The 27,386-nt window shown below is 40.4% G+C and overlaps 1 protein-coding gene and 2 long non-coding RNA genes across 3 annotated transcripts in view; 1 reads left to right on the forward strand and 2 right to left on the reverse strand.

The window, feature by feature from the left end:
* Positions 1–27,386, reverse strand: part of LOC5563894 — a 569,696-nt gene that overhangs the window by 82,907 nt on the left and 459,403 nt on the right. Inside the window, exon 8 of the mRNA XM_021840824.1 lies at positions 17,478–17,714. Coding sequence (XP_021696516.1) covers positions 17,478–17,714 — 237 coding nt within the window. The remainder of the gene's footprint in view (positions 1–17,477; positions 17,715–27,386) is intronic.
* On the reverse strand, positions 5,734–6,077 carry LOC110675530. Its single transcript, XR_002499575.1, has 2 exons — positions 5,859–6,077; positions 5,734–5,763 (listed from the first exon to the last, which is right to left on the reverse strand). It is a non-coding gene; the product is annotated as an uncharacterized LOC110675530 (long non-coding RNA).
* On the forward strand, positions 6,246–19,315 carry LOC110675531. Its single transcript, XR_002499576.1, has 2 exons — positions 6,246–6,606; positions 18,806–19,315. It is a non-coding gene; the product is annotated as an uncharacterized LOC110675531 (long non-coding RNA).

The raw sequence follows: 27,386 nt of genomic DNA on the forward strand, positions 1-27,386 counted from the left end.
GTTCCTTTTGACCTCACTAGGAATATAGATTGGCAAAAATTTGCATCAGCGGTAACTTTCGGTATCGAATCATTCAACACTCTCCCACCGTTGGATGAGTATCGATTCCTATCAGAATTGATTTATAAAAGTGCATTAGAATCCCAAAAGCAACGAGTTCCAAGTGCATCCTTCAAAAGACGACCAGCCACACCTGGTTGGGATGATGAATGCACTCAGTTGTATCGAGAAAAATCTAATGCCTTTAAAGCTTTTCGTAGATACGGTACCTCAGAACTTTATTTAGAGTACTCAAAGCTCGAAAAAAGACTGAAGAATCTTATTAAAGCGAAGAAGCGTAGCTATTGGCGACATTTCATCGATGGCCTCTCACGAGAAACTTCAATGACGACGCTTTGGAGAGTGGCTCGCAACATGCGAAACCGCTCATCCTCAAATGAGAGAGACGAATACTCCAATCGTTGGATATTCAACTTCGCAAAAAAGGTCTGTCCAGACTCAGTTCCAGCTCAACCGCCATTTTGGGAAACCCAGAGAGACGATGCGTTGGACAGACCATTCACTATGCTGGAATTTTCTATAGCTCTTCTTTCATCAAACAACTCCTCTCCGGGACGCGATATGATTAAGTTCAATCTTCTTAAAAATCTCCCTGATATCGCTAAAAGACGGTTGCTTGACCTGTTCAACTCATTCATGGAACACAACATTGTTCCACCTGATTGGAGACAGGTCAAAGTAATAGCTATTCAAAAGCCTGGGAAACCAGCGTCTGATCATAATTCGTACCGCCCGATCGCTATGTTATCATGTTTAAGGAAATTGTTAGAAAAAATGATCCTATCCCGACTCGATCACTGGGTCGAATCAAACAACATGCTTTCCAGTACTCAATTTGGCTTTCGCAAGGGCAAAGGAACAAATGATTGTCTAGCGTTGCTTTCATCAGATATTCAACTAGCTTTTGCGGACAAGGAGCAATTGGCTTCGGTTTTCTTGGATATTAAGGGCGCTTTTGATTCAGTTTCCATAGAGATATTGTCAGAAAGCCTGCACAATAGTGGACTACCTGGAATATTGAATAATTTCTTGTACAATCTGTTGTCAGAAAAACACATGAGCTTCACTCTCGGTCAACTGACAACTTCCAGAATTAGCTATATGGGTCTTCCCCAAGGCTCATGTCTAAGTCCCTTGCTTTATAATTTTTATGTTAAAGATATTGACAACTGTTTGGAAGAACCATGCACGCTTAGACAACTTGCAGATGATGCTGTGGTCTCTATGAAGGGCCCACGAGCGGAAATCTTGCAAAGACCATTGCAAAATTCCCTTGATAATCTATCAACTTGGGCTAGAAATTTAGGGATCGAGTTTGCGCCGCAAAAAACTCAACTGGTTGTATTTTCAAGGAAGCGGAATCCTGCCCAACTAAAGCTTAAGCTTTTGGGAACAGACATCGACCAGTCTTTGACTTCGAAATACCTTGGGGTCTGGTTTGATTCAAAAGGCACTTGGCGAACCCATACTAGGTATTTAACGGAAAAATGCCAACAAAGGATCAATTTTCTACGAACAATTACCGGAACATGGTGGGGTGCTCACCCGGAAGACCTCATAAAACTCTATAAAACAACAATTCTCTCTGTTCTAGAGTACGGCTCTTTCTGTTTTCTCTCAGCAGCAAACTGCCACCTGATTAAATTGGAACGAGTTCAATATCGTTGTTTGCGTATCGCCTTAGGGTGTATGCACTCGACACATAATGCGAGCCTAGAGGTTCTGGCAGGGGTTTTACCACTACAGAACCGATTCTGGGAGCTCTCGCTAAGAATACTTATTAAGTGTGGAGTGAGCAACACACTCGTCATCGAAAACTTCGAAGAATTGCTTAAACTGAATACTCAGTCGAAATTCATGAGAGTTTATCTCTACTATATGTCATCTGACATTAGCCTTCCGTGTTATAACCCTCCACGTGTACGCTTCACCAATGATAGTTCCTCTGTTGAATACGATCTGTCCATGAAACAAGCTATTCATGGAATCCCAGATCAACTTCGATGTATAACGATTCCACGTATTTTTAACGCAAAGTACCAGAATGTCGATTCCTACAGGAGATATTTCACTGACGGGTCCCGTATCAATGGATCCACTGGCTTCGGTGTCTTCAATGAAAACTCTTCCGCCTTCCGAAAACTTCAGGAACCTTGCACGGTTTACGTTGCTGAGCTGGCAGCAATCAACTTCGCATTGGGGATGATCTCAAACATGCCCGCAGACCACTTCTTCATCTTTTCGGATAGCCTCAGTTCTATTGAGGCACTTCGATCGATGAAACATGTTAAGCATGCATCTTACTTTCTTACAAAAATAAGAGAGCAGATGTGTGCACTGGTCGAAAGATCATATAAGATTACCTTTGTATGGGTCCCCTCACATTGCTTAATTTATGGCAATGAGAAGGCGGACTCTCTCGCAAAGGTGGGCGCTGAGGAAGGTGAGATATATGATAGAAGAATTTCACACGATGAATTGTTTCATTTAGTACGTCAAAGTTCTCTTCACGGTTGGCAAAGCGATTGGCTAAATGGCCAACTGGGACGGTGGTTACATTCCATAATTCCTAAAGTTTCCTTGCGAGCGTGGTGGAAAGGTTTGGATGTAGGTCGAGATTTCATTCGCGTGATGTCAAGACTTATGTCCAACCATTACTCGCTAGGTACACATTTGCACAGGATTAACCTCGCGCTGAGCAATGTTTGTAATAGGTGTGGTTATGGTTATGATGACATCGATCACGTAGTTTGGAAATGCCCGGATATGGACGCCTCCAGAGCGCAACTTTTGGATACCCTTGCGGCCCGAGGTAGACAACCCTATGTTCCAGTTAGAGATGTGTTGGGCACCCGCGATTTCATTTATATGGTCGCAATTTACGATTTCCTCCGCTTGTCTTGTATAAAAGTTTAATTCTCTTGTGTTCTCTTCTCCAGTTTTTTTTTTCTGTGTTTTGTCCCCTGTATGTTGGATTGAGGATCCTGGCCATCCAGCAGACGAATACCGGCAAGAAATTGGTACCAACGCCACTACACGTTCAACGCAATACCACGATATACCTCCCGGATGTGCTGCAGAAAACCCTAAACCCAATCCTCACCATGTCCTTCCTTCCAAAAATTGTGACCATTAACCTCGAGTTGCCACGAGTACCCTGGCTCCATCCCATACTAATCTTAGTACAAAAAAGTGAATGATTTGTAAACAATACAAAAAATGAATTTCGGCTCCGTAAAGCGTTAAACGCGATTGAGCCTCAAATAAATGAAATAGAAAAAAAAAAAAAAAAATAAGACCAAATGCAATTATTAAATTCCTTTAATTATATAACGTTTAAATTTGAACATTTTACATTAAACGGTGCAAGTCTGATTAAAAACTTCGTTCATGGTTCACAAACTTGTTAAGAAAATCTCATCAATTTCATCCTTTTGAATCGAAACAATAAATCGAATAAAAAAAATCGATTCACTCGATTTTGAGTGGTCCTAACATCGATTCAAAAAATCGATTAATCGGAACGAAAAAATCGATGTTCGGAACATCGATTCAAAATTGCCCATCGCTAGTGCTTACCCTGCCAATTAACCATTTTTGCATGTGTATACCGTGTGGCAGGTACAAATATACTCTATTCCCTGGAAAATCGAGAAAAAATCCTTAACGAAAGGATCCCCGACCAGTGGGATTCGAACGCACGGCTCTCAGTTTGGTCTAGCTGAATAGCTGCGCGTTTCTGCTGCGACTATCTGGGCGCCTGATATTTTGATACAGTTTTTTAATCGAATAGACAAAGTTCGAAATCACAGCAAATAAACCAAATGGTTGACCGCCTGAATGGCCGCTTAGTGACAAATTTGAAATCTGTTGGGCCAAAACATGACATGACCTTATGAACAAATTTCCAGAAGACAATTTTTAAGGTTGGCAAAGTTGTTACGAACGTCAAGGTTCCTCTAAATACGTAATTTTGCTACCAGGCGACGGCAATGAGCATAGATTTTTTGATTCGATGATATATCTTTCTTACCATATTTATACGCAGTTACAGGAATAATTTTATATGCACATTAATCTGACAATGCTCATGGTTGAACTATTGCACCACTTTTGCAGCAACTGCACCTTTCGTTGCATTAGGATCAACCAAAATGTAAATGTAGTGTCCGCAGTTCATGCTCGAGCGATCAAATTAGCTCCAGAGCACCGTCGTTACGAATCGAACCTGAATTCCTAGCTCGAATTCGTAAACTCTAAGAGATAAAAACGCGTCCTACTCCATTGCCGTTTCACTTGCTACTGACTTTTTTTGGCAATGTGATAAGACATTGTTTGAAAACACTGTTATCTTATCGTCGAAAATATTGCTTGTTTGTGTTGAATCGACCATCGTTTACCGAACGGCGTACATTTATCTATTTTTAACTCTTCTGTCGTTATCAGTTGCACCAGATGTCCATTCGTTTATTCTTCATTGAGACATGTAGGAACCCTTTCTTTCTTATCTTATCATTGAATGAAAAGTCTGCGATGCTCGTTTGATTTGCTTCGTTTTTTTATCACTTACCCTAAAAAGTGGACAGTAGCTTTCCTTGCTTATTCTTTTCCAGATAGTGGTGCCCTGCGGACGAAGGGAGACGACCATCTATTTTGAGATTACCCGTCTATACAACTACCAGTACTAGAAATATTTTAGTGTACTCGAACTTAAGTGAAGACGTGCTTATGGTTTTTGGACAAATTTGACAAGTTTTTTTTTGTTTGCAATTAGCCGATGGGAGGGATTAAAAATGTGCATTTTAAGTCTCATTCCTAGAAACAACCGTGAAATGTTGGCAAAATAACATCCAGTGCCTTTCGAAATTTGATTTTGTTTTTATTAGAATCTTAGAAGACCAAACATTAAGTGAGTGGTAAAATGTCCGTGTCGTAATCCAAGCTGTTAATAGGGTGATAACTGTTTACATCTTCTAAAGTACTTACCATTGGTGCCAGCAGCAAAAAGTGCAGACAACAACACTGAAAATCGAGCGGCGATCGGTTCTCAAATTTCTCAGACTTCCAATTAGAAAACTGTATAGCAAAAGTGATAAGTAATGATAAGAATTCAAGTGGGAGGTTAATAAATCACGCTGTGTAATAAAAAATCTTCGAGTTGTTTAGCGGAAAACTTATAAGTGAATGGAAATCGAATTGGTTCGTCTTTTTCTTGGCATTAACGTCCTCATTGGGACAGAGCCTGATTCTCAGCTTTCTTTGCCCCAGTTGCGATTTTCGCGATTTTCGTGTGGCAGGTACGATGATACTCTATGCCCAGGGAAGTCGAGGAAATTTCCATTACGAAAAGCTCCTGGACCGACCGGTATTCGAACCCAGACACCTTCAGCATGACTTTGCTTTGTAGCCACGGATTCTCACCACTCGGCTAAGGAAGGTCCATAATAAAATCGAATCTCACATTTTTTTGTATTGGAATATTTTTTTTTTTTTGCTATAACAATACAATTTGCAATTGTTTCGATGACCTTGTTAATGTTTATTTGGATCCCAATCAGCCCTGTTGTAATTGAAAGTACAACTTATCAAACTGCGGATCGCTTTATGGGAAATTTTAAAAATAACAGGGAGTAGAATGAAAGGCAGTTTGACTGCCTAAGTAACAAGAGCCAGTTGAGATCAAAACAAAAAGATGAATGGTTTCTGGAAGAGAAAAAACAAGTTGAGCCATTAGGACATTTTACATTTTCTTGTTATCAGTCACTTACCAGTAAATTTAAATATTCTATTCCACTTACATTGATAGCTTTCTTTTCCTTTTTCCAGGCGAAACAAATGCGTTCATTGTGGTACAATTTCAGTGGTTCAGAAGTGGTCCGAATTCATATCAAAATGATTTGACATCTAGGAACGCGTAGGGTGCAGAACCACTTGGGCACTTCCATGATTCAGCATGGGGGGTTTTTCTCGGTCGAATTGTCTGAAACTTTGTAATAAGGAGCGCAACAATACGACGCATAATGAGGCCAAATATGAGCTCTGTATTTTTTAAAAAACCCCACTGCCGAAGTGACTGAAGTGAGTCGAGTGTGCCAAGAATTGGATCCGGCTCCCTGTGTCACGACAAAGCTCGTTGAAGAAGCGTTTTAGCCTCTCAGGTCTGAGGCTTATTAGATCCGTTTCACTTTTTCTATGGTCACGAAGATAGTATATAACTAAACTTTTTAATAACGTTTCTCTCTTTTGCAGATGCTGGAATTCAAAAACATCTCTCTTCATCGTTGCTACGAGTAATCACTAATTTTCTTCAGTTTACAGAAAACTTCTAACAATATTTAACCAAGTTTGTATTTACGACAGAAAAACAAGTTTTTCTCTTCAACAGGTTCGTACAAAACTTGACCGTTACAGGCAATGCATGGCCAAAGACTGGAGGGCAATTGAGAGAATTCGTGCCCGTATATCATTCCTCTAACAGAAGAATAAAACACGAAGAAATGCAACTCATACGGAGATAAGCAACATTATACCTGGAATCGGCCGAACGTAAGCATTTAATCACTGATTCAGTTCAGGATTTAACAGGTTATCGTTGTCTTTCCTAAGAAAAAGGTATGTGACTTGTAGTATATGTTTGATAAAACTTATAATAAGATTTCAGATTTCATCCACTGGGTTCCGCGGTGAGCTCTTGTTGGCATCACCACGCTTGTCTTATGTTACAATAGGCATGGTTTACAAATCAGAAATTCATGAAAGATTGTAGTATGGATCCTTGAAGCCAGTGTAAATTCCGAGATTTAAGTTTGACTTCTGAGATTTCAGAATGGATCATGGGATTAGAGAATGGCTCCTGGGATTCCAATGCAGATCATAAGATTCCAGTGTGGATCCTGGGATTTCAATGAGGATGCCGGTATTTTAGTGTGGATTTTATGATTCCTACAGAATCGCAGAATTTTTCAGTGTGGTCTCCAATGTAGATCCTGCGAGTTGTGTTTGATCCTTCGACCTTGACGCTTGCTCCTGCGTGGGCCGGCGATGAGGGCAGGATCAAACATGTCGCGCGTCGGTCGAGTGAAAGTGAAAAAGTGGCGTGATCGCTTAGTTGTGTTTGATCCCTCGACCTTGACGCTTGCTCATACGGGGCCGGCGATGAGGGCAGGATCAAACATGTCGCGCATCGGTTGAGTGAAAGTGAAAAAGTGGTGTGATCGCTTAGTTATGTTTGATCCTTCGACCTTGACGCTTGCTCCTGCGTGGGCCGGCGATGAGAGCAGGATCAAACATGTCGCGCGTCGGTCGAGTGAAAGTGAAAAAGTGGCGTGATCGCTTAGTTGTGTTTGATCCTTCGACCTTGACGCTTGCTCCTACGGGGCCGGCGATGAGGGCAGGATCAAACATGTCGCGCGTCGGTCGAGTGAAAGTGAAAAAGTGGCGTGATCATTTAGTTGTGTTTGATCCTTCGACCTTGACGCTTGCTCCTGCGTGGGCCGGCGATGAGGGCAGGATCAAACATGTCGCGCGTCGGTCGAGTGAAAGTGAAAAAGTGGCGTGATCATTTAGTTGTGTTTGATCCTTCGACCTTGACGCTTGCTCCTACGGGGCCGGCGATGAGGGCAGGATCAAACATGTCGCGCATCGGTCGAGTGAAAGTGAAAAAGTGGCGTGATCATTTAGTTGTGTTTGATCCTTCGACCTTGACGCTTGCTCCTACGGGGCCGGCGATGAGGGCAGGATCAAACATGTCGCGCGTCGGTCGAGTGAAAGTGAAAAAGTGGCGTGATCATTTAGTAGTGTTTGATCCTTCGACCTTGACGCTTGCTCCTGCGTGGGCCGGCGATGAGGGCAGGATCAAACATGTCGCGCGTCGGTCGAGTGAAAGTGAAAAAGTGGCGTGATCGCTTAGTTGTGTTTGATTCTTCGACCTTGACGCTTGCTCCTACAGGGCCGGCGATGAGGGCAGGATCAAACATGTCGCGCATCGGTCGAGTGAAAGTGAAAAAGTGGCGTGATCATTTAGTTGTGTTTGATCCTTCGACCTTGACGCTTGCTCCTGCGTGGGCCGGCGATGAGGGCAGGATCAAACATGTCGCGCGTCGGTCGAGTGAAAGTGAAAAAGTGGTGTGATCGCTTAGTTGTGTTTGATCCTTCGACCTTGACGCTTGCTCCTGCGGGGGCCGGCGATGAGGGCAGGATCAAACATGTCGCGCATCGGTCGAGTAAAGTGAAAAAGTGCCGCGTTCGATAAGTTCTTTTTGATCTTTCGACGTTGACGCTTGCTCCTTGGCAGTGCGTCAAGAAAGCCCGAATAGTCGTCAGTTGTTTTCCCTCTCGGGTCGCGCGCCTATTTTCTCTGTGTGTTTTTATATAGCCGAGCAAACGAGTGAAGCTGAAAGTGGATTGTTGCTGCTCAAGGATGACGGATCAATTGGTGAGCTCGTTTCATGCTACTATATCTAATCTATAAAATATGTATGATTGCACCTTTAATTTTCAACAAACTATGAAAGGTTCGTCACTGTGAGTGTCGACATAAACTCTGATTCAAAAATTATTTACGTCCAATTTTTTTTTTTCTCAAAACATCTTTTTCCTTTTACTTTTATTTTTGTAATTAGAAAAAAACTTTGAATGGTTCGACACTACGAGTGTAGATTTGCGAAAGGTTCACTTTATTCAACAAACTTTGATAAGTTCGTCACCTCAAGTGTCGGCATAATTTTTCCCTACATAGATATTGTTCACACCAAATGAAAATATTATATTTACATATAAGCATATTTATAGCTCACAAATAATTATTTATCATGGTCTAATCACTTATCAAAGTGAATCCTGTGACCCAACGATCCTTCCCATTAACAAACATCCCTCCCAGTAACCTTTGTGGAGATGCAGAGGCAAACACGGTCTCCAAATAGCAAAGGTTACACACTAACATTCCTTCCCCCAATCCCACCTGACTGCAAGGACGTGGCCGGCGCCGTTATTGACCATGTATAAAAAGAGGCACTGAATTATGCACACTGAAGAAGATTATGGCCAATCCCAGCCGATCTTCTAGTTGATTCTTTGTGCATTTTCACTGACCTCGGTCAATCACGGAATAGCAACCATTGATATGTGTAGTCAGTCTAAGCTAAGCTAAGCTAAGTGGTCTCCAATGTAGATCCTGGTATTTCAGTGTAAATGCTTTGATTTATGTATAAATCGTATTACTGCAGTGTGGCGTTTAGTGTGAATCTTGGTATTTCAGTGTGGATCTTTTGATTCCAATATAGATCTTGGAATGTAGTGTAAATTGCAGGATTTAGGGGTGGTTCCTGGGATTGTAGTGTGGAACGCAGAATTTCTGTATAGAACTTGGGATTCAAATATGGATTCTATGATTCTTGCGTAGATCCGGCAACTCCAGTGCGAATCCTGATATTTCAGTGTGGATTCTGGTATTTAAGTGTGGGTTCCTTTAACCCGGTGTGAATCCTAGGGTTAGAGTGTGGATCGAAGGATTGTATAGTGGAATCTGAGACGGAAATGAGAATGTTAGGGTTTCAGTGCGAATCTTGGTATTTCAGTGTGCAAGTCTTACTAGTCTTCTATTTGTGGGGCCTTCATTAGCCGTGTGGTTAGAGTCCGCGGTTACTAAGCAAAGTCATGCTTAAGGTGTCTGGGTTCGATTTCCGGTCGGTCCAGAATCTATTCGCAATGAAAATTTCCTTAACTTCCCTGGGCATAGTGTATCATCGTACTTGCCACATGATATACGAATGCAAAAAAATGGCCACTTTGGCAAAGAAAACTTTGGAAGTGTTCATTGAACACTAACCTAAGAAGCAGGCTCTATCCCAGTGAGGACGTAATGCCAAGAAGAAGATCCCAGTCTTCCAGTGTGATTCTTGAGAATCCCAAGTAGATTCTGGGATTCCAGTGTGGATCTTAAGGTTACGATTGTGGATCCTGATATTTCTGCCCGTATTTTTGTACTCCAGTGTGGATCGTTTGGTAACAGACCATAGGATTAAAGTGTAAATTTTGGAATTTAAGTGTGGATCTTGGTATTGGATCCTGGGCTTGTAATGTGAAACGCACAATTACAGTAGATTTAAGCAGGGATCTTAGGTTTCCAGTGTTCATCATTAGATTCCCGTGTAGATCCTGTAAATCCAGTGGGGATTCTAGAATTTCAGAGTGGATGTTGGGATTCCAGTGTGGATGCTGAGATTTCAGTTAGGATCGTGGGGTTCCAGTGTTATTCCTGGTGTTACAGTACCGTAATTTCGGGTGAAATTGATCATTTTTCACGGTTTTTCTAGTCTGTTTTCTATAATGTTGACAATGCCAAACAACAAAATGCAGGAAAACAAATACCGAAATTTTCTAACAAACGTCATATTAGTGTTAACAAATATCTCTAAAATTAAAAATCGGGGGATCTCATTTCGGGGTGAAATTGATCACTTGTCAATGCCATTATTGTTAATTTTCAAAACAATTCTACATGATAAAATTTGAGCACCCTGAATCCAAATTTGCTTGTCAAATTCTTAACAATGCAATATTTATATAAATAATGAATAGTTAAATTTCATGAAATACGCGGAAAACGCCTAAATGTATGCAATTTCCTAAGGAATTAAATTATTTCAACCATATGAGCTAATTGGTACGAGTTTTGGTGATGAAATCTGGTTTGGGGATATATCTTAAGCATCCTCACAAACTTTCAGGTTTATACCATGTTCAAATTTTTGTTTAGAACTAGAAGTTCAAGGATGTTTTTCAACACTGCACCGTACATAATTTTGAAATTTTACATTATTTTCATAGTAATAAACATTCTTTAACGCAAAAAACTTCACAACACATAATTCGACAATAGTTACGACAAACAACGTTAATTTACTGCAGGTTACATTGATATTTGTGCTCCATTAGGAATAAATAAAATCGTGCGATACAATGATCAATTTCACCCTTTTGATCAATTACACCCGATTTTACGGTATGGATCCTGGTATTCCAATATGTATCCTTAGATTATAGTGTTGATCGTGGAATTCCAGTGTGACTTTGGAAACTTCAGTGTGAATCCTAGGTTTTCTGTGTGTTCTGAGATTCCAGTGAAGATTCTGAGATTCTAGTTTGGATATGTGCCGTTCAGTGTGAATCCTGGTATTCTAGTGTAGATCCTGGGTTTTCAGTATTGATCCTGGGATTCCAGTGTGGATTTTGATACTTCCGTGTGACTCTCAGGTTCTCAAAGTGGATCTTGAGATTTCAGTATGGATCCTGGGATTCTAACATGGATCCGAGCATTCCAGTGTGCATCCTAGGATTCCAGTAAGGATCTTGGGTATGTAATCTGGTTCCTGGAATTGCAGTGTAGATACTGGGATTCCATAGTGGATCCTGGGAATCCATTGTGCAACCTGGGACTTCAGTATAGATCCTGTGATCCCAGTTTGGATCCTCGGATTTCAGTGTGGATGATAGCGGACAGTGTGGTTTGTGTTACTTCTTTGAGGATTCTATGCTTCTATGGATATTGGAATTCCAGTGTGGTTTGTGTATTTTAGTGTGAATAGTAGTACCGTAAATTCGGGTGAAATTGATCAGTAGGGTGAAATTGATCACTGTGTCACTCGATTTTATTTCTTTCTAATGGAGCACAAATATCAATGTAACCCACAGTGAATGAACGTTGTTTGTCGTAAGCATGTCCAAATTATGTGTTGTGAAGTTTTTTGCGTTCAAAAATGTTCATTTCTATGAAAATAATGTAAAATTTCAAAATCTTGTACGGTGCAGTATTGACAAACATCAATAAACTTCTAGTTCTAGACAAGGATTTGGACATGGTATAATCCTGAAAGTTTGTTAGGATACTTAAGATATATCCCTAGACTAAATTTCATAACCAAAACTCGTACCAATTCACTGATTTGGGTAAAATAATTGAATTTCTGATAGATATCAGGAAATTCCTTAGGGAATTGCATACTTTTAGGCGTTTTCCGCGTAATTCTTGAAATTTAACTATTCGTTATTCATATAAATATTGCATTGTTAAGAATTTTACAAGCATATTGGGACTCAGGGAGCTCAAATTTATCGTATAGAGTTGTTTTGGAAACTAACAATAATGACATTGACAAGTGATCAATTTCACCCCGAAATGAGATCCTCTGATTTTTTATTTTAGAGGTATTTGTTAACACTAAAATAACATTTGTTAGAAAATTTCGGTACATGAGTCGATGAGGTGCCCCTTCGTACTTGTTTTCCTGCATTCAGTTGTTTGGCATTGTCAACATTATAGAAAACAAACGAGAAAAACCGTAAAAAATGATCAATTTCACCCGAAATTACGGTATGTTAGTGTGGAACTTTGGATTTCAGTGTGGAACCTAATATTTCAGTGAGAATCTTGAAACTCCAGTGTGGACCTTGGGAATCTAATGTGGATCTTGGAATTCAAGTGTGGAACCTGATATTTTCGTGAGGATCTTGATATTCCAATGTGGATTTTGAGACTCCTGTGTGGATCCTGGTGTTCCAGTGAGTATACTGGCATTCCAGTGTAAAAGGTTAAATAGGAATCAGCCTTCAAAAAATCTCACTCCAAGAGCTGCTGAGATCAAAATCCATCAGAACAAGATTTTTTCCGCGCGTAACTTTTGCTCAAATCCAGGCATGCAATTAATCATGCCACGTGTATGAGAGGACTGAATCTCAGGATTCAATCCTTGATCGATTGTTAGCCGGGTATGAATCGAGTAAGCATTGATATTCCATACCATATCGATTGAAAACTTTTGTCTGGCAGGAATTTATCATGTACAGCTGTTTCTAGTGAACGGGTCAGGAAACTGAGGACATTTTTTGGTAACATTCTGATCTGACGTAATGAACTCAGATGTAGACGGGACTTCGAGCTGCTTAACAGAAAATATGAATCAGGACAATCAGGAGTTTTAGATTGAATTTTCGTTGAAACATGTCAGGATTCAAAGAAACTCTAGCACTCAAATCTTTGTATTGATTAATTTCTCCTTGAGTGGAAATGACCAAAAGTACCTAGTGCCATTTTGCTGTGGTATAACACCATATCACCTCTATACTCACTTGCTGAACTTTATTGCCTTCCATATTACTTTGTCTCATCTTCGGTAGGCAGGTTCTATTTGCCTCAATCTTCTATGAAACATCAAATATTCCAGACGAAGCACATTTTATTTTCACTGCATTGCCTATGAGCGTAATGACAGAGATCAATCATGGGATCGAATCCTTACATGAATCACGCACGCTGAGATTGAAAAAATCAGGATTCAAAACGATCCTGTACATTGAAAGGATTTCAAAGCATGCTTGTTTAAATCTGGGAGCAGAAGGATGCTCTTAGAAGACTTAAAGGAATCATAGGATTCCCGTGGTTCGCATTCTCTCGTTGATTATTCGTTGCTTGATTTTTTTACGGCTGACTTGCAGGGCCTGACATGAACCTCCTAGATTTCTGGAGGACCATTCCCCCTAAATGTTCGGAGGACCATAATGCACAGTTTAGCTTAGAGGCATTCTCTGGTACTCGGACGATGATCAACCGCCCCTGACATGGGGAACAGACGCTGTTGTGAGCCGCTCCTAACATGGAGTACAGACACTCAAGGTTTGCAGAAGCAAAAGCAAAAGCAAACCCCCCTTCCCTGTCAGCATACGACCAGAATTCCCACCGGGGTTGGCTACCCGATCTTCCCTAAGGTTACTCGTACCCCGGCCAGTACCGCGAGGAGAAAGGGATAGGAGTTGCTGGGCGAGAGACTAAGGACCACACAAAGGGGTCTATTTTATTCCTGCAGGTACACGAGGTACCAATGGTACGCCATGCCCAGCTATTTACCAAACAACGTCGGGAACGTGGGACGGAGTTGATGGAACGATTGGTTCGACGAGAAATGTAGGCAGATTCTGAAGGAGAAGAACGCAGCGCGGGCGGTCATGCTGCACCAAGGGACCCGGCAGAACGTGAAGCGTTATAGACGGAAACGGCAACAGCAGACCCGCCACTTTCGGGAGAAAAAAACGCCGCCTGCAGGACACGGAGTGCGAGGAGATGGAACAGCTGTGCCGGTTTCAAGAAACACGCAAGTTCTATCAAAAGCTCAACGCATCTTGCAATGGCTTCGTGTCGCTAGCCGGAGCATTTTGATGGACGAGCGTGAGGTGATCGAAAGGTGGAAGCAGCACTTCGACGAACATCTGAATGGCGCTGAGAGCACAGGCAATGAAGGTCGGGACAACGGAGGAAATGCCTTCGTCGGTACTGCGCCATCCTCCGCAGCCCCCACTTTGAGGGAGGTTAAGGATGCCATTCACCGGCTCAAGAACAATAAAGCTGCTGGTAAGGATGTTATTTGAGTTGAACTCATAAAGATGGGCCCGGAAAGGCTGGCCATTTGTTTGCACCGGCTGATAGGCACAATCTGGGAAACAGAACAGCTACTGGAGGAGTGGAAGGAAGGGGTGATATGCCCCATCATATCATCTTCCGTCGTCTGTCACCTGTAGTAAACGAGTTCATGGGAAGTTATCAAGCCGGCTTCGTTGACGGCCGATCGACAACGGACCAGATCTTTACTGTACGGCAAATCCTCCAAAAATGTCGTGAATGCCAAGTTCAAACGCATCACCTTTTCATCGATTTCAAGGCGGCATACGACAGTATCGACCGCGTAGAGCTATGGAAAATCATGGACGAGAACAGCTTTCCCGGGAAATTCAAGAGACTGATAAGAGCGACGATGGAAGGTGTGCAAAATTGTGTGAAGGTTTCAGGCGAACACTCAAGTTCGTTTGGATCCCACCGGGGACTACGACAAGGTGTTGGACTTTCGTGCCTGTTGTTCAATATTGCGCTAGAAGGTGTTATGCGGAGAGCCGGGCTCAACAGCCGGGGTACGATTTTCACGAGATCCAGTCAATTTGTTTGCTTCGCTGTTTGCTAGATTTAAACTAAACAAATGAAATGAATATGGATTCTCGTGAGAATCCTGAGTTTCCTATGGCAATTCTATTGGAATCCTGTGAGATTTATGTTGATATACTGGTTTTGAATGTTGTGGAAATATTGCGGAAATAGTGAGAAAATCGTTTGAATACACTTTGAAAATCCTAGGTAATTATTATGGAAATCATATTGAAATTCTGAGCGGATCCGGTGATTGGAGGAAATTCTATGAGTCATGTGGTAAACAATAAAAATTCCTGGTAGGATCCTTAGGTATTGTTTTAGGAATCATGTAATAATGCCATAAAATAATGGGAACTTTGTGCGAAACCCTTAGGTATTCTTTGGGAATAGTGTAGAAATACTGCGGGAACTATGAAAATCCTATAGCAAAACCGTGCTTTTTCTATGAGCATCCTAGGAAAATTTCAATGAAAAATCTATGGAAATCCGGTGGATAATCTTTGAGAATCCTGTTGGAATCTTATTGAAATTCTGTGGGAACCATCGAAAGGTCCTGTGAAAATATCATGGAAATACCATGAGAATTCTACTGAACCATCAGTGGTTTTTTCTAAGACGAAATATTACATTACCATATTCGTGGAAATTTTGTAAGTATGCACCCAGGAACCATTTGCTACAAACCAACCTGGAGTAAAAGAAAAGAGGTAAAACCGACTATTATGGCTGTGTGTGTATGTACGTTTGTATGTTCGAATGTGTGTTATCCACCGTTACCTTATGTTATAACGTTAATGGGTTAAGCCATGAGAATGGAAAAACTGTTAAACAAGGGATTAATTTTAGAACAGTTTTAAAAGGCTAGTTGTGATTCTTCTTAGTTAAAACTCTTGTCTTCTTGTCTTCTTGTCTTCTTATCTTCTTATCTTCTTGTCTGCTTGTCTTATAAGAAAATTGTAGACCCGCATTCGTGATTTAGTGTCAACTTGAAGGAAAGCATCACGTAGACACAAAACACTTTTCCGGTTAATTCAATCTTGTTTCGCTCAGTACATTTCTTTGAGAAGCTCACTCTTTTTCATGCATTCTCAACCCCATAGAAACTTCACCGTCTTTGTACAAGCTCCAAGATTACAAACCGACCATTTCCCCACTTTGGTCGGTGAAAATCCTTCGAGACAACCACTGAACATACCACCGCTGAAAGGTGGATTACGAACTGTCTGACAGAGAAGTGTGCTTCGTGAACTCTCTGGGGTAGCTGTTTTTTGTCCACATCTCCAATGCAAGTGAGCCCAAAGAACGGAAAGAAAGTACCGACTCACGAAGAAGGAGCGAAATTAAAGTTTATTCGATGGCAGAGCCTATTACCTGAGGCGTCAACCACACGCTACGGGAAGAAAAAGACGTTGCTGGAACAGTGGATACACTATGAGCGGATTCTGTATAATCTGGCGGCCAAAAATATGTTTGTCTTTTTTTGTAATATGTGTTTCGTGATACGAATTTGATATTAAGTTTTGATAAATTAAGTTTTCTAGACAAACTTTTAAGCGAAGCCTATAGTGATATAATGAGTTTTGTTATCCATGATGTATATACGCCCGTCATGTGATTATCATTATGAAATTCATAATAAATATAAGAAATTATATAGCTGTGATGACATGAATCATTGAACGGTATTCAAATATCCAATAAATTTTTCAATTTTTATAAATTTTAACTTTTGCATTTTGTATCAACAAAATTATGAAAGGTCTTACTCTAATATCCCTGGATTTTCTCAACAGAAATATTTTTTTATGGAATGAAGAAACCAAGCGTTTTTTTTTTTTTTGATTTTTGAGCACCCGATCGCCCTAAGTGTGATATATGCACCACCGAGCGGAAAACTCACTCCGAGCGCCATCCCGACAAAAGTTCGGAATATGAAAATTCCTAAAATATTTATTTAATAATTCAGCTCATATTAAAAGCATGCTCCAACCACTTTATTACGGAGGGCGGCCATGGCGCTGGCAACGGTGAGGATAACGATGGGCTTTTTAAAGTGTGGTGCTCCTCCTGTATCGAGGTGGGTTTGCGTTGCTGTTCGTCGAAAATTCTGTTGACTTAGGAACAAAGTTCTTTCGAATAGGTAGTCACCAAGAGGCTGAAACCGCTGCCGCCTTGTTTGGCTGTACACTGCAGGGCTACAACTTTGCAGACATTTGGGTACACATGAACCTGTCCGGCTTATGGCTTTCTGTGGGCTTAAAGTGGTTCATGATTTTGTGAATCTTTGACTGAATATTAGTTGATATACGGGGATTCAAATGCATTTTAATCATTGTTTATATGCTGTTATTAGGCTTGTCTGCATTTGTTGTGTTGTTATAAAGCTTGTATTCATCTCAGATGCTTATTAGGGGCTTTGTAAACCCATTAATCATCCACTTACCTTTTAACCAACGCCTTGTGCTCGTTCTCTTGACTGATGGACACCATCGCGTGCTTACAGGTGGGCACTACCTTCTGCTTGATCGTCCAGTAGCAGGTCACGTTCCGTGGATACATTCCCGGATAGTTCGGGCTTTGCAGTCGGCATCGCTTCCGGTAACACTCGTCGTACTGTCGGGTACAATACGTCCCCGGAGTAACCTTCCCCAGCTCCAGGAGCTCGTTCGGGGCCCCATATCTGTGTGAAAAAACGATCGAACAATAGTTTATCAATACGAAAGACAACAATCGAAAACAAATCTGTTTGCTAATGAAAACATGGGAAAAGTTGGGCTTCCTCGGTCCCCACCCTTAAGCACTCACAATCCAATCAAACTCTGTGACACAATTCGTTCTTCCGTACACATCCATACAACAAGCTTTCGATCAGAACCGGTGCGGTGCCTTTCTCACCGCAGGCGAAAACTTCCGGAGTAAGAAATCTCAATTTCAAACATGCGTCGTGTTTATGTGCGATTGTGCTTGCCGGTGCCGGAGGAGGTGAATACCGTCTGTCTATACAAGTCCTTCTGCGCGATAGCTTCCCTAAGCTGGATAAACAAACAAGTTTTTCCTGGTTGGAAGAACCATCCCAAGTAACATTTTTAGCTGTATAACAGTTTATTCAGCTAAAGTATACTCATTTCAGCTGACTAAGCTGTTAATCAGCTACTATTGTTACTTGGGATAACCTCTCCTCTTGATTTTCCTTATCAGCTGTGTGTTTTTGGTTGGTACAGTAGATCACAGTACTGTACGGATCAGAGAGGTCAACTGCCAAGTTATCATTGTTTAAAAAATTGAAAACAAAATTTAGTACTATACCATCTAATTCCACTTAAGTGTTTATCCTTTGACAGTTACGCGTATTTCGACCTCAACTGTGAGGCCGCTTTCAGTGTCGGGTACTAGACTCTACACGAAGAAATCCATCGTATTCACACATTTCTAGTACACGACACTGAAGACGGCCTTACGGTTGAGATCGAAATACGCGTATCTATCAAAGGATACAAACTCAAGTGAAATTAAATTGTTTAGTACTAAATTCGTCTTTAATTGACTTATAGGTATTCCACTAAAAAATCCACTAAGAAAATTTCTTTCGCGAAAGGCTCTATCTAAGTTGATATGGTAGTAAAAGAAGAATAAGGATATTTCACCTGAAGGAGCAATTTTTATATTGCATCCAATTCAAATTGCATCATCCTTCTTATGAAACTCGCCCTTTTCGGAGCACTTCTGTACTTCTTTAGGTACTCACAAACGATTTGATTTTTTTTTCTACAGACGGGCACCGGTATCGTGGCGGCACCGACTGAAATGGCTGGCAGAAGATGGCTCAATTTTTTGCTCGATCGGTTCTAAATTGAGATGAATAAATGAATCAATGGATACGTATTTGGTCGAGGCATCGATGTGACTATGGTTTTAGCAGAAGCCTAAGTCCCATTTACAGATGGAGACCCTAGTGTTGATGCTGTCTGGAACAAATTGGAAACGATTGAACCAGCAGCAATGGACAAAAAACCGAATTGCGAACCATCTAAATCCGCTCTACAACCGCAAAGAAGACAAACCAATTTTCTCCTCTGTCCCTTGACTGAGTATCTCCCGGAGATGTCACCGTAACATACTGTAGGATATCGCCTTGGTGCAAACCTTTATTCTAGCAAGTTGAGAAAAGTCCAATGGAAATATTTTACAGATATGGAGTTATTTAAAAAATTTGGTTGGATGATTGTCTGATCAAGAAGAGTGGGTAGATACGAATGAAAAGGGCGCATCAAAACACAAAAAGGCTTCTGAATTCCATATCCATATCGTCCATACAATCCGTATAATGAAAAACAAACAAAAAAAAAGTCAAATTTTAGCCTTTTTGATGAGCATTTGAAAATGGCCTGGAGAAGTTGAAGGTTTATGTTAAAATTTATTTGAAATAAGATTAAAATCTTCTAATACTATAGGAGCAATCATATCCAGAAATTAATAATGTTGCTTGAGTGGGTATTTGTTTGAGGTGTTTACTGGGATAAAATTCCATACAAGTTTCATTTGCCAATATAAAAACAGATATTCTTCCCCCCTCCGTCAGATTGGATTGCTCTCTTCAGCAACTTCCATTGTTCTACTTTTATTCTTATGAGTTTTCACTTTAAGATGATGATACAAATTTTAGGCTGGTGTACTAAATTCAAGGAATTTTTGGAGGAATTATTGGAATACTTGGAGTGATTCGTGATTGAATGTAGGGGAAATTCCATAACGAATTACTGTTAACATTCCTTAAAATATCCATGAAGAAAAACATGGAGAAATATTTAGAGGAATATATGGAGGAGTTCTTTAGGGCATCTCCAAAAGAATTTTTGGAAACTAATTCATACTCCTTTTTTGTGATTTTTGGCAAATGTTACACTCCCGTTCAAAAGTTTGGGTTCACTCCCTCAAAAATATACAAAGGTGTTCTGTCCGTATCTCTGTGATTACACATCTAATTGAAACTCTTAAAGTCGCATTCGAAAGGCAAAGAGTTATTCTCACTTCGTATGTATTTTTCCAAAAACGTTTTTTGGATTTTGTATACTCAATTCAAAAAACACACTGAAAAATCATATCTGATTTCCTCAGCATTGGATCGACCAAAATTTTAAATCAAAGTGTCATTATAATCGTAATCTTATATTCTTTGAAGAGACCCCACGAAATTTTGGCGGAAAAATCTGGAAAGTATTGAAAATCAATGAAACAGTCAGTCAAGTAATCGTGCAAAAGTTTGGGTTTACCCCTTATTTTATTCTATTTTTTCTGAAAAGTTGAAATTTTAAGCTTTCATTCCATAAAAAAACTATTGGAAATTGGTTAGGCTGTTCAAAAGTTATGATTTTTTTTTTAAATAAAACATCTAATGCGCTGAGACCTACAGTGTGTGTCGATGAAAAATGACTGATTTTTTATTTTCAAAAAAATATATCTCAAAAACTAAAAAACATCCATCGCTGAAAATTGGACAGTAGACGTAAAATTTTCTGAACTTTCAAAAATGAGAACAGAAATAGCCCCTTTGGTCCCGAGGCCTTCAAAACACAAAAAAACGGAAACTATTGAGTTTTTTTTATGTATAAAAACACACTTTTTGCGAAATTATATATTTTTTTCTGAAAGGTCAAAATCTCTAGCCTTCATTTCGTCCAAAAAGATTGAAAATCGGTCAAACGGTTCAAAAGTTATAATTTTTTTACAAGTAAAAATTTTGCAAAATCTCGATTTTTCTGGTCACCCTATTTCGGAAATGGTCACCCTTATCAAAAAATCCAAAAATACGTGTAGGGAAAGGGGTGGTAAAATGAACACCTTAAGGATATCATCTTGTTTCTGATAGAAAAACGAGGAATTTTTATAGGTATATTGCACAACCTCAAAAATGGGGATGTAATCTATAGCAGCGACATGGATTCAGATTTAAATATCTAAATATACACATATTTTCGTCGCTATCAAAAAGTGATGCAAATGTTCATTTTACCTGCACTATGTGGGTAAAATGAACAGCGGTTGGTGGTAAAATGAACATCATGCAAAAAACGTGAGCAAAACAAATATTTCTGAAAATTTTCATTGTCCCACCGAAAATACATCCATTCATGATTGTAAGCCATTCAAAAATATTTCTAAAGGTATCAGATTTGACATCATATCATAACGATATGATTCACCTCACTGAAAAACCTCAAGTCTTCCGAGCTAAAAGTTACGTCAGTTCTAATTTTCAAACGTGGTTTTCTAAAATCTTAGTTTTCGTTGATATTTTCACTTCAATTGACCTACGTATGAACTCGAGCACTCAGATTTATGCTCTAAATCGTCCGTGCGTGATAAAAAATCAGCGAAATTTGTTCTTTCTCGGTAAAATGCACGGTGTTCATTTTACCACCCCTGTTCATTTTACCACCACTTCCCCAATCCTTATTTCGGATAAGGAATAAAATAGCAAATTTTCACGGAATTCGGAGATCCACTAGATCGGTTTTTCATGGAATGGCTGTATATATATTAAATCACAGAGAAATCCTTGAAAAGAATCTCATGAAGAAAGCTCATGCGTGAAACCTACTGTTTTTTTTTAAGAACCTTTGCGAAAATTTATGCAAAATATGGTTTCTGAGATTTGGCCCGCGATACAAAAAAAAATAGGAGTGCCTGACTTAAAGATGCATCTCATGGAGGAAATTTCATTGAAATAGAGAAATGGTGGGATTTTGTTGATATCTGAAGAGACCATCATGGAAATATCGAGAAATGCTCTAAGAGGGAACCATCAAATGTAGAAATTGTGGTCTCATGGTGAATAATGTAGCGCTCTACCCTACTATGGATATACGTTACACTTCATGACTGATGCGAAATTTCTATGCCAAATTTAACGGTAAATTTTTGCATTGATATTTAACATTTTTTTGCGGAACCACTTTATTTTCCACCGACAACTACTCGAAGAGTTTCTTACCAAACTCATTAAGAGATTCCTTCCAAAATTTCCAAAGTGATTTGTGTAGATTACTCGTTATGAAGTTTTTCCGTAAAATTTTCCAGAAATTCTTAAATTCTTACTTCAGTAGCACTGCTTGCATTTCTGTCAAGCACGTTGGATTTACCATAAATGTCCAGAAAGACCTCGTCTAGCTGGAGGAACCGAGCGCGATAGAGCTCGCATAGGCAGACGCGTGACGATCGACGGGGATGAGTTCGAGGTGGAGGACGAATTTGTCTACCTCGGATCATTGATAACGTCGGATAACAACTGCAGCAGAGAAATTCGAAGACGTATCATTGCCGGAAGTCGTGCTTACTATGGACTCCACAAGACCTTGCGTTCTGGTAAACTTCACTTCCGTACTAAGTGTACCATGTACAATACGCTAATAAGACCGATAGTTCTCTATGGGCATGAGACGTGGACAATGCTCGAAGAGGACCTGCAAGCGCTAGGAGTTTTTGAACGACGTGTGCTTAGGACGATCTTCGGCGGAGTATGTGAGAACGGCGTGTGGAGGAGAAGAATGAACCACGAGCTTGCGCAACTCTACGGTGAACCCAGTATCACGAAAGTCGCCAAAGCTGGAAGGGTACGATGGGCGGGACACGTTGTGAGAATGCCGGACAAAAATCCCGCAAAAATGGTGTTCATCTCAAATCCGGCCGGTACAAGACGAAGGGGAGCGCAACGAGCTAGGTGGTTTGACCAAGTGGAGCAGTATCTTGAAAGTGTGGGACGATTGAGGAATTGGAGGTCAGCAGCCATGGACCGAGTTAGTTGGCGTAACATTGTGGCGCAGGTCATGTCTTGAAGGACGTAGAGCCAGCAAAAGTAAAAGTAAGTATATCCGTCTGATATTATTGCGGAAAAGCGTCGAGAATGAATTTCAGCTACTAAGGGGTCCATTACTAGCATTGAAACCCTAGATGAAAAAACCGAATTTAGTACTATACCATTTAATTCCACTAGAGTTTGTATGCTTTGACAGATACGTGTATTTCGACCTCAACTGTAAGGCCGTCTTCAGTGTCGTGTACTAGACTCGACTCTTGTCATATATGTTTACAATAGTAAAGAGTCTTCCTTGTTAATTGTTATGCCGTGAGGAACACTACATTAAAGTTTTTTTTTTTAATATTTCCAATGCTTGCTGGACGAGAACAGCTTTCCCGGGAAGCTCACAAGATTGATCAGAGCAACGATGAACGGTGTGAAAGACGAGTTCGTCTACCTCGGATCTTTGCTGACGGCTGACAACAATGTTAGTCGGGAAATACGAAGGCGCATCATCAATGGAAGTCGTGCCTACTATGGGCTCCAGAAGAAACTGCGGTCAAGTAAGATTCACCCCCGCACCAAATGTACGATGTACAAAACGCTCATAAGACCGGTAGTCCTCTACGGGCATGAGTCGTGGACTATGCTCGAGGAGGACTTGCAAGCTCTTGGGGTTTTCGAACGCCGAGTGCTAAAGACGATCTTCGGCGGCGTACAAGAGAACGGCGTGTGGCGGCGAAGGATGGACCACGAGCTCGCTCAACTCTACGGCGAACCCAGTATCGTGAAGGTAGCTAAAGCTGGAAGGATACGCTGGGCAGGGCATGTTGCAAGAATGCCGGACAACAACCCTGTAAAGCTGGTGTTCGCTACGAATCCGGTCGGAACAAGAAGGCGTGGGGCGCAGCGAGCTAGGTGGATTGACCAGGTACACCAGGACCTGGAGAGCGTGGGTCATAAGTCGAGGATGGAGAAAAGCGGCCATGAACCGAGTGAATTCGCGAATTATTGTTGGCGAGGCTTTATCAAGATAATTGATGTAAAGCCAAATAAGTAAGTAAGTAAGTAAGTAAGTAATGCTTGCTAAGATATTTCAGATTATAATTTGGCCAAATGTAACCCTCGACGACAGTACATGTAAACTTTGGCAGGCACTGGCACCGTTTTTTCAGTTCTTTCAAAGAAGAGGAAACCAGTGTGAAGCAAGTAGTGAGTTACAGTCGTCGGCACTAACCAGAGAACGGTGTGTCCATCTTTTTATCTTTTGTGATTTCTTCCTTTCGTGGCGACAAAAGTCATGCGTGCTGTTTGAATGGGGACAGAAGGTGTGAATCAGGAGCGAATAAAAGGGATAATATTGCGGCGCTCATTTCAAATCAACATCCAGCAACGGCAGTAACGCGCAGACAATATTACGCGCAATTCAAACGCAAGTCTGAAATTCAAATTACCCGATAATCGCGTTCCGTGGATTTTTCTTGCAGAGCACAATATTATGAATAAACTAACAATGACGTCACGCTGCAACTTCTTGGTTGGTTGTTTTTTGGTTAGAATCGCACCTGCTGCAAGTTTATAACCATGACGTCAATTTTCACAGCCGAAATACTGCCACAGTGAGACTTAATACAAAAAGTTTTCGATGAAATAAATGAAAACGAAATTAGGCAGCGTTTATTTATGACGTAACGCTAAACTGTACAATTTTCGACCACCTTCCCTCTCCGTAACGGTCTTTGTATGAAAAAAATGTGTATGAGCCGCAACATTTGAGCTTACTTCCCCCTAGAGCATTACGTAATGTGTGCACGGCGCCTTAGTCTGCACAAATTAAGTGGCTTTTGCATTCAATTTGATTCTCTGTTACTGTATTTATAACTGCAACGCTGTTTTCAGTGTAGTCTGTATTTTTCTGCATTGGCCCTTTCAACAAGTAGAACATAATGAGTGACGTTCAATTGCAGTTATTGTCAACACATGCGAAAAGTAACCAATACATAAACTAGTTTTTGCACAATTTTGGATTGCCGAAGAGAACATTAAAATTTTTAGTTGCCGACAATAGTAATTGCATTGCCGATAAAAGAACAAGTGCCTCGTGATTTTGGCGAGGAAAAACAGATGATTTAAAGAACAAAATAGTGTTTTGTGTATAATAATCAATAAATAAAGAGTGCTCAAGTGTATTTCAGGTGTCTCCTGCTAATTATTGTGCTTAAGGTGCAAGAAAAAATGGCACAAAAGTCAGAACTGAAAAAGCAGTTTTCTCCTTTTAAAACAACAAATTGATGAAAATAAAAACACACAGCCTTTTTATTTGGGAAATAAAAGAGCTGTGTGTTTTTATTTTCTTCGATTTGTCTATTTAAAAAGAGAAAACTGCTTTTTCAGTTTTGACTTTTGCACCATTTTTACTTGGGCCTTAATTGTTGTGCATAATTGCCTTTTTAAAAGTCCAGCTGCTTAGACTGGCGAGAAAACGTAAGTTCCCCTACTTGGATATAGATTTGTATAGTGAGCAGGCATTGCAGAATTCGCTCTCATTTGATGTTGAAGCACAATCAAAGCAAGCGAAGAAAAACATCTCATCAGTTGCGGTCCACGATCGGAAATGTATCGCAAGTTGTAAAAAGTCTGATAAATAGAAGCAATAAACGAGAGCCTCAAAGAGAGAGAGCGATGATAAACTCCATTTTTCTCGCTTGTTTACCGTTGGGGGTAGGTGTTTCACTTTACTGGCACGATAAACAATCCCCGAACTTCCGATAGGAAAAGTGTCCCCAGGTTTGGAGCTTGTTTAGAGAGGTTTTATCATGCACTGCTATCCCCCCGATCTGATCAAAGTTGTAGCAGTATACGATAAACAGTCTCTCATAATGTGCTGCATATTATGATAGTTACAGAGAGCGATACGTGAGACATTCTTCCAATTTTCTCAGAATTCAATCCCAGATAGTGAGTGGTGTGTCTGTTTTCTTTTCTTTCGTGGCTCGTTATCTTCCACGAACGATAAATATCATGTGTGTTGTATGAATGCAGGTAAATAAATGAGAGGCAATGGGTTACATGGTTGCCCTTACTCGCCGCATAGTAACGCAAGTGCGCTAGTGTCTTTGCACGAAAAATCGCTAAAAGGTATCGCGAAAAATATTCGTATGGCGAAATGCATCTAATGAATTATTTCTCAAAATTGGGAACTATTTTCGAAAAAATATTTGGTACCGGTTGTGCGCAATGATGATGGCTATCACGCCTACCAAATATATTTTGATCAATGGTTTCATTTACGAGAAATTTGAAGTTAGATGCCTTTTCCTATACAAAATGAAACGAGAAAACTTCTTCTGATCAACTGTGGACAAGAGCAAAGCAGGTAATCCATTATGGCTCGGGTGTCAATGATCGTTAAATTTTCCAAAGCCTGGGACACCTGCACGTTAATGCTTCCAGTGGACGATTACGTCCTCTGAAGGAAGCAACACACTAGACAATGGACTAGCATGCAACGCCTAGTGGCACAGTCGTAATATCGGACTGAAGCGGGAATCGAACCCACACTCCTTGACTAGATGCGGCTTAATGTTTCTTCAGCAATCTGAGTGCAATATTTTAAACACACAAGAGTTTAGTCATGGATCCCTGGTTTCACGCAAGTTTTTTTCATTTGGGTTACGTCAAATACTTCTTCTTTTATTCCAAAAGCGATTCTTCTAAGAGATCCACCATTAGGTAGTTATTACACGGCTAAAAAAGGAGAAAGAGTCATGATTTCGGGAGGGAGGTGTGTTTTCATGTTATGAAAACATTCATGCCCAAAAGTCATAAAATCATGAACGCGTACGTTTCAATTTTTAACCAAGAAAAATGTCAATTTAAATCCAATTGATTCAAATTTAATTCATGGATTTAGCCATCTGTCATTTAAGATTCCTATTTTTGATAAGAAAAGTGGCAATTTCGGTCATGAAATCATGAAGCAGGATCTCTGAATCATGAACACAGTTTGTATTTGCCATAGATAAACAAACAAAATGATCATTTCGGCTTTTGTACCGATAGTTTCGTGATAAATCGTGAAAAAATTTCACAAATGTCAACCTTATGAGTGCCACATCTTTAGCGGGAACGCGAACATTCGGTGGTTAAGTTTGTACGCAAAATGTTGTTTCGGGTACCAATTGAATTGACAAATGGTCCCTGGTCTCACAAAACGCTGGTGGATTGCATGAGTGATGAACATGAACATTTCTTAACGACTCTGCCGATGTGGAAAAATTAACTGGAACATCAGGCCGCCGAAGGCCTTTTGTGAGCTGCTCTGTTGTAGGACATAACATCACCGACGAGGATGAACGTTTGCAAGTACATTTTGGAACATCTTACAGAATAATTGTGTCGTGAAACAATGTGGGAACTCACGGAAATTTCGCCAAGAATGTCATCGATGTTATGGCAAGGTTCCGAAGAGCATGGTCTCAAATTTACACTTAAAAAAAAACTATTTTTATAATTTTTCTAGAAAACATCATCGATCGCCATGAGACGTGTTAGATT

This window comes from Aedes aegypti, chromosome 2 (assembly GCF_002204515.2).
Source record: "Aedes aegypti strain LVP_AGWG chromosome 2, AaegL5.0 Primary Assembly, whole genome shotgun sequence".
In the NCBI taxonomy this organism is placed as follows: domain Eukaryota; kingdom Metazoa; phylum Arthropoda; class Insecta; order Diptera; family Culicidae; genus Aedes; species Aedes aegypti.